Source organism: Bombina bombina, chromosome 1, assembly GCF_027579735.1.
Source record: "Bombina bombina isolate aBomBom1 chromosome 1, aBomBom1.pri, whole genome shotgun sequence".
NCBI lineage: Eukaryota > Metazoa > Chordata > Amphibia > Anura > Bombinatoridae > Bombina > Bombina bombina.
In genome coordinates this window covers 557400483-557412547 of record NC_069499.1, presented here as the reverse complement: position 1 = coordinate 557412547, position 12065 = coordinate 557400483, and the positions used below count along the sequence as shown (strand labels likewise).

The 12065-nt window shown below is 37.4% G+C and overlaps 1 protein-coding gene across 1 annotated transcript in view; it reads left to right on the top strand.

Moving 5' to 3' along the window:
- The first annotated feature begins 944 nt into the window (after positions 1-944).
- PLCL1 (phospholipase C like 1 (inactive)) overlaps positions 945-12065 on the top strand; it is a 607815-nt gene continuing 596694 nt past the window's right edge. Inside the window, exon 1 of the mRNA XM_053698739.1 lies at positions 945-1286. Within this exon, the coding sequence (XP_053554714.1) occupies positions 1149-1286 (138 nt within the window). The 5' untranslated portion in view covers positions 945-1148. The remainder of the gene's footprint in view (positions 1287-12065) is intronic.

Genomic DNA, 12065 nt, shown 5'->3' with positions numbered 1-12065 from the left:
AAAAATCTACTACTCATTTAAAGGTCAGACTAAGTGCTATTGCATTGTCTTTTTATCGTGCATTTGTTGATTATGCAAATCTACTGTATTTACTGGTCCTTTAAATCTAGTAACACAGGTAAAAAATACGATATAAGGTATAAAATTAAATGGTGTCAGTGCACATGTAATATATTTGTTGACCTGTAGGGGGTGCCAGATCCAATATATTGGTAGAACAAAGAGGACACAAAAATATACAGATTTTTGGAACGTTAGGGACATAGAGGATCCTAACACTTTTACACCTGTTACAAGGCATTTTTTCAAACTCATCAAAATGTTGATGCGAAATTATTACAGTCTCAGGCAATTGAGCATGTGCCTATTTCGAGGAAAGGGGTGAAAGGCAAACAATTTTAAGTGAAAAAGAAGTGCAATGGATTTTTATTTTAGAAAATAGACACTCCTTTAGTACCAATATGGAGTCTGGTATTAACTTGTTTGTATAATTATAATGATTACAAAAGTTTTATTTAAATATTTTAAATAAGTTTTCTTTAAATATATGATATTAAGCAATAGTAATATTATACAGGTAATGATTACTGAAATGGTTAACTTGTGCCTTTTTATTACATGAGTTGCTTGTAAAAGTGTTGTTGTCTGTCATAATGATTTTATTTACACCAGGATTGTGATTAGCAACTATATATGGATAATGGATGGGGTGTAGCAGCAGCATTGACCCTTTATGCAGTGATCAAGGGTGGAGAGCCACATGAAACGTATATGTGAAGGGTTAGTGTGTACCCCTCTCTTCACATTTACTCAATGTCTTGTTTTTAAGAAGATTTGGAAATAAAATGCCAGGTATTGCTTTCTCTGTGCTGTGTGTATATCGCTTTAAGAGGATTCAGTGGGAGGAGTGTGGATGCAGGAGATTCAGTGTGTGGATTCTCTCATGCCGTGCTCGTTGTGTTTCAGACACCAGTCTGTCAGCCACTTTATGTTTCCTTCTCCTGCTGCGATATGCAGTTGCCCCAGAGGCAGCTTTACTGACTTAGGCAGTGTTTTCTTCCGGCGCTGTGACAGTCCAGCTGCTTGCTGTAAACCTCAGCTTTTTCTCTAATCTTTCTGGAAATGGAAGTTGCCGGTCTCTAATCAACATGGCAGAGGGTCTGGATGGAGGGTGTGAGCTATGCCCGGAGTCAGGACGGGGCACAAGAGAACGGAGGAGTGGGGTCACTGAGGCCAGTCTGCTGGAGGCAGCGAAAGCTGCACCTCGGAGGAGCAGCATCATCAAGGTGAGTGCTCATTATCCTCTTGTTTGGTACTGTAGGAGTGTCCCGTTACAGACTTAAGAGGACTACGTGCCAGAGAGTTGCAGTGCTTTGCAAAAGATTATAAACCTTGTTATAAACTCATGGGCTTACAGTAAACATTGTAATCTTAGCACAGGCATCCTGACAAATCCATAGTACAGGGCAAGCACTTGCCAATTGGCAATAATAGTATCACTAGTCACAAGTAAATTGTCACGTTCCTGCATGTCAACATAGTATCGAGTATGACAAAATTAATAGGGATTACTGTATGATACTCTAACATTAACATTGACTCAGTAACTGATTCAGTATATGACCAAAGAATTATGTTATTACTATGTATTAAAATTGCTGAGTATGATATATGTAGTAGGTTTAAAATTACTGGTACATCTAATTATTATATTCATGTATACATCATGCTGAATTGATATAAACAGTGGGTCATGGTATTATTTAAGTGGGCTTGGTATCTCCTCAGCACTGTTTATTGATAGTAAATTATCATTATGTTCTTTTAGTATTGCTAATAGTACTGGAATACTACTGGACTAGGCATTCTTAACACTGTCAATATTACAGAACAATTTATAAATAATAATATAATGAATATTAACTTTCCCTGACCTGCAATATTAATTCATAAAGCTATCAGCACAGAAGTATAATACATTGACAGTACAAAACCAAGTATCAGCTGAGGAAAGTGTATTAAAATGGCATATCTAGATAACCCTACATACCTTATTATGATGTGTTTTATTATACTATTATTACAGCGATTGATGTAGGGGTTTGTCTTACACTGTACATTGCAAGGTCACATGTATTCTAACATGAGGCTGCTTCTGAATATCTGTGGAACTGATTTCTTTACCCACTCATCTGTCATACATGTTTGTCCTCTGGCTAATACCAACAACATAGTATAATTTGCTTTCATCATTCACTGTACAAACTTATTTATATATTGTGTTATTAGAATATATATTTTATAAGTGTATTGAAACATAAATTTGACCTTCATCGAAGACTCTAGGCCTGTGTTCTGTCGAGAACTCCAATTCCTCGAAAACTCCAATCTGACGTCACTTCTAGTGACTCTTCTATTTTAACTGTTTTGCCTGTCTTGGGGGGCGCACCGACGATCCTCTGGCATACACCCCAAGTAAACCTTGGGGGAAGAGGTTTACAAGGGGGGGCTTCGCCCCCAGGCGGAGGCAAAATAGATAGTGAAGATAGGCGATTACAGTGCCCATCTGATTGTTTGTGAATCCTGTCATTCACTGAGACTCGAACCAATCAGATGTATGAAATCACTGGAAGTGACGTCAGATTGGAGTTTTTGATGAATTGGAGTTTTCGACAGAACACCTGAAATAATTGAATTTGAATTATTATGGGCATAGACATAATTTTATTGTTTCTGAGTGCATAATTCTGACTTATTTGGAGTTATCGATGAATAGAGTTTCAAAATATTACTATATGGATATGTTACCAAGTCATGTTACCTGTCCAAATAACCTTCAGCTTTATTGTGGCTGTGAAAAATAAGTGTGACAATACGATTATTTTAAGTCAAGTCACTCATGCACAAGTGTTTGTAATGAAATAATGTAAGTACTAATAATGTAAGTCGATCCTCAGACGGTATAGAAGTGTAAAAGTGCATTTAGTTTATGAACTAGCTCAACAAACTGTGAAAAAAAGTTTATTTAATTAATGTTACTAGACTAACAGGAGTTTGTTGGCTAAGTTGGTGATGTGGGGAGGGTGCAGTTTTACTATAGGTCAATCCTATATTTATCTGTATGAGCATTTATGCATTTGAAGCAATGGGATGGGACCACAGCATTATGCACTAAGGGGCTGTAGCATAAGCTTGTCTGTAAGATAAAATCTGACAGCCACTAGATCATTGCTTTTCAAACCTATCTTCAGGCCTCCCTAATAGGTCAGATTTTGAGGATATCTGAACAAGAGCACAGGGGAAATAATCAGCTGATTAGTAAACAGGGTTGTTTTGCCTCCTCTCACCCAAAGCAATTCTAAAACTCTGGCCTGTTAGGGAGGCCTGAGGACAGGTTTGGAAACCAGTGCACTAGATCAATGCTTCTCACCACTGTGCTGCATCTCACATTCCAAAACAACAAGGAGTTAAAGGGACACTAAAGTCAAATTCCACTTTCATGATTTTGAAAGAATATGTAGTTTTAAGACACTTTTGAATTTACCCCATTTTAAAAATTTTCACAGTCTTTTTATATTCACACTTTTTGAGTCACCAGTTCCTACTGAACATGTGCACAAGTTCACAGGGTATACTAGTCTGTAATTGGCCGATGTCTGTCATATGATACAAGGGCTGGAAATGGGAGGGGAAAAAAATTGCCAGAAAAAAATCAACTGCTCTATTTCATATTCAGAGTAAGTGCCATTGCATTGTATTTTTATTATGCACTTGTTATGTAATTTTACTGTATTTAGTGGTCCTTTAATCTGACAGATGTCTAAAAGTTTGTTATTAATAATTGCACACACACAACTGCATATAATGTAACACACCATCACCTGTAAAATATATTCTCACCTTTCTTGTTAATATTAATAATACATTTTAGTTCATTTTGTAAGTAAATGCTCTTAATTCTATAAAGATTAAAAATGTACCACTATTTGAGACACGCAAACAATAAAAATAAGAGTACATATATATAAATATATATATATATATATATATATATATATATATATATATATATATATATATATATATATATATATATATATAATGTTATAAATGTACTTTTATATTTTTATACTTTACAATGTAAATTTTTAAAATCACTGAGCCATTAAGTATTTTTATTTCCACACATTTTGCATTTCGTGTGGGTGTTTACTGTTGTTTTTAAATTATGTAATGATGCACAGGGTTTAAACAGTTGTTTACGCTAATAGTCAGATGACCATTACATCCCATAACGGAGTCACTAGCATAATTAGCCTTTTGGAATATGCAGGGTTAATATAAGCTGTGGCACATCAGTGTCATTGGCAGAATCCCTAGAGCTCAATAGATCTATCCAAGATATGAAATTACTGGGCAAGTTCCAGCAAAGTACTACAACATTGTTTTTATTCTAACTGGAAATAGAAAGTAAGAGCAGAATTTGTGGAGGTGTATCTCTGTGTCACACCGGTCTCTATTACTCCACACCCTCTCCCTTGCAGGCTCTTCGGTTTTACTGGACCCCTGGAGATTACAGCTGCCGATGGCTCCATCTCAACTGTGTTTTTTTGTTTTCCTGATTACCATTATTATTTGCATACATTTTATTTGCATACTCCCATCAGCACTCTATGTATGAGGAGAAAAGCTGTCATTAACCCTGCTCTGCTAAGGTTACAATAGATTGTTACATTTCCTTTTGTTTGGGGAAAGGGTTTATTATTATAATTTGTGTGGGAGCATATGATGCATTTGTCACAGTTTTATATATTGAAGTATTTAAATTAAAAACTGAGTTACTAACTTAGAATCTTCCTTTTTAAGAAGTCGGTACAATTCCTCACATGATGGTTTCCTTCTGCTAACTAATAGTTAAAGTTGTCATGCTTCATGAAAAAAAAATCTGCTTTTAACGTAATTCCTGCAGCTTCTCATTGTTGTTAATTAAATCCACATGTACTATAATATCTTGGGAACTTACAGAATGGGAACAGGGACCAAGATGTCTTTTTTTTAGCTTGTTTAGTGTGTTTATCGCCCCCCCCCCAAAAAAAAAATCCCAACAAAACACATGTTTAAGGTTTAACATTTTTTAATTCAGTATTTGTATGTCCTATGTACTTATTCAGTTCTGTCTGAAATGTAGCATAATTCCTCTTAAAGACATGGGCACAGCCTACAAAGGATATGGTCTGTAGCAATGTTATGCTTGTTCAGTAATTTTGTGGGTGCTGTAGTACTTGCTCCTTTGCATTTAATGCCTAAGTACAAACAGTACAGTAAAATACAGATTGTGGAGCTGCACATAATGATAGGGGTCCACCGTGTGCGATTTTCCCATTTCCAGTTGTTGGATGTATTCTGTATAGGCATTATTCTCATTCAGTCCTATGTGTAGAACTATTTTGTGCTAGAAGGGGATAAAGGGTTAACATTTTGTGAACATCAGCCAGGCTAAGATGATGATACCATCTTACAGTTTGCATCCGCAGAAAATACCAAGTTGGTCAGGTCTACTAATCAGTCAGCCCGATCAGTGAGAACTTAAAACAGGGGTTGAACAAAAATGGGAATAACTATCCCAAACAATGATTTCATTTCCTCCGCTTGTTTTGGGCAATTAATGAAGCTGTTAAAATCTCTTTTGCAATGGAAAGTGCAGATAAGTAGATTATAAGCAACTTGAGAGATTCTTTTTCCACTGTTGACTCTCAAATAAAAACAAGCATTCTTTTCATTCATTGTGTTTCCTCCTGCAATGCATCACTATGTATACGTTTGTGGTGCCTGCATGCATGGGTGTTTTTAAGGCAATATATAAATGCACTGCATCATACATTAAACGGACAGTAACATATTTAGATTTGTATATAAAATTACATATATTGTCCTAACTGGCTTTTAACTGATAACTGCAAAGCAATGTGTTCTATACTAACAGATTCAAGCCGTGGGTACAATTTGGCTACTGAAAAACAGCTGTCACAAAGATGTTAATTTGTTTTAAAATGTTTAGTCTGAGCTGATATTTTATTATAGCAACACAAAAGAAATGTCTTGTAATTTTTAAAGGAGATTACTATCCCTTTTTAAAGGTCCATTATAATGAGACAATGACATGCTCTAATTTGCCATAATGCATGCAATTTTATCACTAGTAAGCTACAATGCTATGTGTTCAGCCCATAGTTAAACACATAGGTTAATTACCATTTGAGAACCGCAGAGAACTGCTAGTCCCAAGGGGAAACTGCCATTGATTTAATTAGCAGCACTAGTCCTAGACCCAGCTGTGGGGGTTAAACACATAACAATGCAGCATCGCTAGTGAGAAAATGACATGCTCTAACAAATTATAGCTAGTGATGTCGCGAACAGTTCTACCGCGAATAGTTCGCAGCGAACATAGCATGTTCGCGTTCGCAGCGGAAGGCGAACATATGCAATGTTCGATCCGCCCCCTATTCGTCATCATTGAGTAAACTTTGACCCTGTAGCTCACAGTCACAAGACACATTCCAGCCAATCAGCAGCAGACACTCCCTCCCAGACCCTCCCACCTCCTGGACAGCATCCATTTTAGATTCATTCGGAGCCTGCATTCTTAGTGAGAGGAGGGACAGTGTAGCTGCTGCTGATTTAATAGGGAAATCGATAGGCTAGTGTATTCAGTGTCCACTACAGTCCTGAAGGACTCATCTGATCTCTGCTTTAAGGACAGCACCCCAAAAAGCCCTTTTTAGGGCTAGAACATCAGTCTGCTTTTTTTTTTTCCCCTGTGTAATCTAATTGCAGCCTGCCTGCCAGCTCAGGCTCACAGCGTATACTGTGCCCACTTGCCCAGTGCCACCACTCATATCTGGTGTAACAGTAGTGTACATTTAAAAAAAACAAAAAACTTTTTTTAATTTGAAATAATAGCAGTCATTTTCCTTCACACGTGTGCATTTGAGGTCCTGCCAGGGCACAGTGTGACACCAGTGCAAGTCATATCTGCTAAAAAAGTAGTGTACATTTAAAAAAAACAAAAACAAAAAAAAACCTTTTTTTACTGTGAAATAATAGCAGTCAGTTTCCTTCACACGTGTGCATTCCAGGTCCTGCCAGGGCACAGTGTCACACCAGTGCAAGTCATATCTGCTAAAACAGTAGTGTACATACATTTAAAAAAACAAACCCTTTTTTATTGTGAAATAATAGCAGTCAGTTTCCCTCACACGTGTGCGTTCCAGGTCCTGCCAGGGCACAGTGTCACACCAGTGCAAGTCATATCTGCTAAAACAGTAGTGTACATTAAAAAAAAAAAAAAAACCCTTACACTACCTGATCAATACAAAATCACACCTGATGTTTTAAAGCACGTTATTCCAAACAATTTAGGAATGTTAGGTGATTTATGCCCTTTATGGATTAAAACCAGACTCTGCATCAACTATGTAATTTTCCATGAGAGTTTGCCATGGATCCCCCTCCGGCATACCACAGTCCAGGTGTTAGTCCCCTTGAAACAACTTTTCCATCACTTTTGTGGCCAGAAAGAGTCCCTGTGGGTTTTAAAATTCGCCTGCCTATTGAAGTCTATGGCGGTTCGCCGGTTTGCAAACTTCTGTGGAAGTTTGCGTTCGCCGTTCGCGAACGCAAAATTTTAGGTTCGCAACATAACTAATTATAGCATGTAATTTTATAACTATAATGGCCCTATAAGATCTACGTATGTGAATGTTTCTCTTTATAGAAGGGAAGATGCATGAATAATTTGTTTCACTCAAGGAGATGCATACAAATATAGTCAAAGCTATTAAGCTGGGGGTATACAGTTATTACAGGCACCAAATAAAGATAAATGTGTTACCTGTCCTATGCAGACAAAGACACATGCTTACCTGCTGCTGAAAAATAAAGATAAATGCATTCATAGTGTTCTACAAATAAACAAGGATGACAGGCACTTTGCAAATATATATATATATATATATATATACAAATGATATGTGAATAGAAATAGATGTACCAATAAAGATAAGCCAAAGATAAAGGCAGGCAACTATACATACCTGTAAGTATACCAATAAAGATGCATGCATGTTTGTCTATACAAATAAAAATATATGTAATATATATGTAAGTTACAGTGCTAGTTGAATAAAGTAAACTTGAAAGGTGTCGAAATTCAGAAGGAGAGATAGAAAGGTGGTTTACGGGCGAGCTTCTGCAAATGGGTGAATGATTATACACGTGGGGAAGGCTGGGCTCTAGCCTGCACCATCCTGCTTGATACTCTTTGGTTCTGGAAGTGTACATATAAAATGCTATATGTGTAGCTACATACATGTATGGTAAATTAAAAAGCTAAATACAGGTATAGCATACTGAAATATGCCAGGAACAAAGCCTGTTTACTAGGCAAACTTGCCCAACACTGAAATCTGGTTAAACACTTACATTTTGTTCTAAGAAGTTACCTGTATACACATGCAATTGGTGGTGCCTTTCTCATTGAAGCTATAGTGACAATAAGAAACATATATGGAACATAAAAAACGCAAACATAGAAAGTATTTTCTGTCATTTCCCTGTAACTTTTTTTTTTTGTTTAAATAATTTTTATTGAGGTTAAATATGCAGTACAACAAAGAAAGTATTGTACAAATGTCATTCACATATACACAGAAAGAACATATCCATCTTATTGCCACAATATATAGTCATATCTGTTACATCACATTTATGCAATATATGTTAAAAGTAAACCTCATATTTTCTGTATTTTCTTTGATATTACTCTATATACCAGTGTAAAAGAAAAAAAAAAAGCATGTAGCAATCTAGAGTATATATATGATATAAAGAATATATAAAACCATAGGTTAATTGCGGTTGTGTGACGAGAAAAACCGCTTTAAAGACTCAGGATGAATCCAGCCTATCCTGAGTTCTATAGTATGGGGGGGGTACGGAGGTCATTATGTCTGTTGAACCGGAGTTCCTCTTTTCATAGGTACTTAACGGTAAACATGACTTACCCAGTAATTGTGATATGTATAGTACACCTCATAGTTGCAGTCAGCTCAAAACACTGAGCGGTGTGTAAAAGAAAGCCATAGAAGCACTAGTATCGTGCAGATTTAACTCCACAAATTGTGACATGGAAATCCACATAGTCACTATAATAACCCAATTGCTACCAGGTCAAGATATGTAAGATAGTGACGGAAAAATTAAATCTGCCACAGGACACGGGCCCTATGCCCTGCGGCAGTAAAGATAAGAGTCTAATAGGCAGTTGAATATGTTACATATACTGGTATGTGGAGAGCTATTAAGCTTCTATATAAATGTGAATAGGAGGTGACAGAAGACATGAGAACAGGACACATAGCTCAGAGAATGAAATCATATATAGGATCTGTCATAATAAAACTAACAGAGCTAACATATTATGGCTGAAGAGTGTTAGTACCAAAATATTAATGTCAGGCACCGTCATACTGGTATATTCATAAACTCACAATGGGATATTACATGTAAGGGCAAAAGTAGACTATGGGGGTTACAGTGGGACCAATGTAATATATAACACATATAACTGTACGAGGTTGTCCCCAGAGCAATACAGAATCTAAAACTGAAGTTGGAGCAGGAATAGATTACTTAAACTGTGTAACCTGGGTAGCAACAATGAAACTGCGACAGTACAAAAAAAAGCAAGCAAACAACTGGGCCTCACAGAGCAACTGCTTGATGGAGTGTAAAGAATGTTGGGACGCAGCCTCGGCCGCTGGCCACGTCCACGCTGTAGTGGGGCAAAGCTCAGTAGAATCTCTAAGTATCACAGTGTAGTAACAACAGAAGGAATACACCAATATAACACACATTGCATGCACCTATCATATTTTACAGCAATAACTCGTATCAAATGCGCAGAGACCAACAAAACAATAAGTTAAGCATGAAGATCTGTGTAAGCACTATCATGGCGAGGTACAAATAAGCAGATATACACACTCCCATAGTACATTCAATTAGTATTATAAATAGATAGTAATGTTCTGGAGGCGGTCACAGTAATAGGGACAAAACTCGTTGCTCAGGCAAAGAGGGAGATGTGTGTTAGCCAAGTTTATCATTGCATATTACCAGCTCCGGATTTATTGTCCAAGCAACCTGTCAGTAGTTTAGCCAGCACCAACTTAAATCAGAGCGCCGCATCTGCAACCTCTGTATACCGTGCTTATGCTGACAGTTAGCCCACTCCAATTCTGGTATGTCTCCATAAATATGCCCACCTTCTGACATCTTTCAAAGGGCAAGATCTAGAGCAGAGGGCCGTTAAGGCCGCAGATGTAACAGCATCAAGTACCCATGCTCTGTGACCCCATGCTGCTTTAAAATACCATGTAAATAGAGCTACTTGCGGTTTAAGGGTACACAGCTCTGCTCGCTCCTGCCTTGCATAGAAGTCTAGTGCTGGGATAGGATCCGCGCGTGGGGTAGCAAGGGAGTAAGCCGGCATACCTTGATATAATGTAGCAATCACCTCTTCTTGCGCCAAGAGAATCACCGCAGCCGCTTTCTTCAGAGGAGGATTAGTGGCTGGTAATGTTGCAGCTTGCGAAGTCACAGAGGGCATATCACACTCCTTGTTAGGTTTCAGCTTGTAGCTCGCTATGTCGCCAGTATCTGCAACTGCTGAAGGAGTCAATGCAGCCGCACGTACTCTTCTCTCTGCGATATCAGTATCCTTTGCAGGGTTTGGGTAGTCAAGGGCAAGCTGTGCCTTTTCTGCGAAGTTACCAAGTAGCACCCACATCTGGGAGTAAAAATCCTGCATGGTTAGCTGTACAGTCACACGGATCTCCTATTTGGAGTTGCGTCTGTAGGGTCGGTAGCCCCTGATGCCTCGTGGTTACTGCTAGTGCCTGTAGCTCAGTTAGATACCGGATTAAACCTATATATTATCCTCGGTTTGATCTCTTCTATAGCTACCCAGTCTAGAGATATTCATAGGATGAAAATTTTGCAAAAATGCTTATTTTATATCTCTAAAACTAAGAAATCTTTGGGAGCTGATGAATTGCACGTCTTGTTCCCTCAGTAGTTGGCTCCGCCCCCTCCCTGTAACTTTTTTGATGCAAAAATATTTCTAACATGTTTAAAAGGATATGAAACCCAAACATTTTCTTTCATGATTTAGATAGGACAAACAACTTTCTAATTTACTTCTATTATAAAGTTTTCTTCATTCTCTTGTTTTTTGTTGTTGTTGTTGTTGTTGAAAAGTAGGAACGTAAGCTTAGGAGCCTGCCCATTTCTGAAGCACTATATGGCAGCGGTTTTAATGTCACTGCCATGAAGTGCTCCAGATGCCTACCTAGGTATCTCTTCAACACAGAATATCATGGGAAGCAAGCAAATTTGATAATAGAAGTAAATTGGAAACTTTTTTAAAATGGTTTGCTCTGTCTGAATCGCATAAGAACATTTGTAGGATTCATATCCCTATAAATATTGTTCTATTATTTGCATGATATATGTTTTTACCTTCCTTTTTATAAGAAGGGACTGAATCTAAGTAATATTATTGTGCTTCACTGATTCAAGGCTGAGGTTTTCCGGTAATGTGCAACAAGGTAAAACATTCAGCAAGCAAAAAAGTTGTTGTCTACACCAGCGTGTAACTTTTGCTGTAATGACTGTGTCTCTCTTTATTAATATTTGTGCAGTTCTGGATGGAGAACTACCCTGAATATTATAAATGGATGGTCAAATAAAGGGGCATGAGAGTTAAAAGTATACCGTGAATATAGTATTCCTTCTAATCAGTACCCCAGCAAAGTAGACTTTCTTCAGCACAATCGCTACATACTTGTTCGTTAGTTCTGTACAGCCTCAGCATACATTTAACATTTTATTCCGCTGATTATTCTGATCTATCATTGAATACATATTTATTTCTTTTTAATCTGTACCATTTCATCCCATATGTTAGATGTTATGTGGTACATACGTCTCTGTTTAAGGCA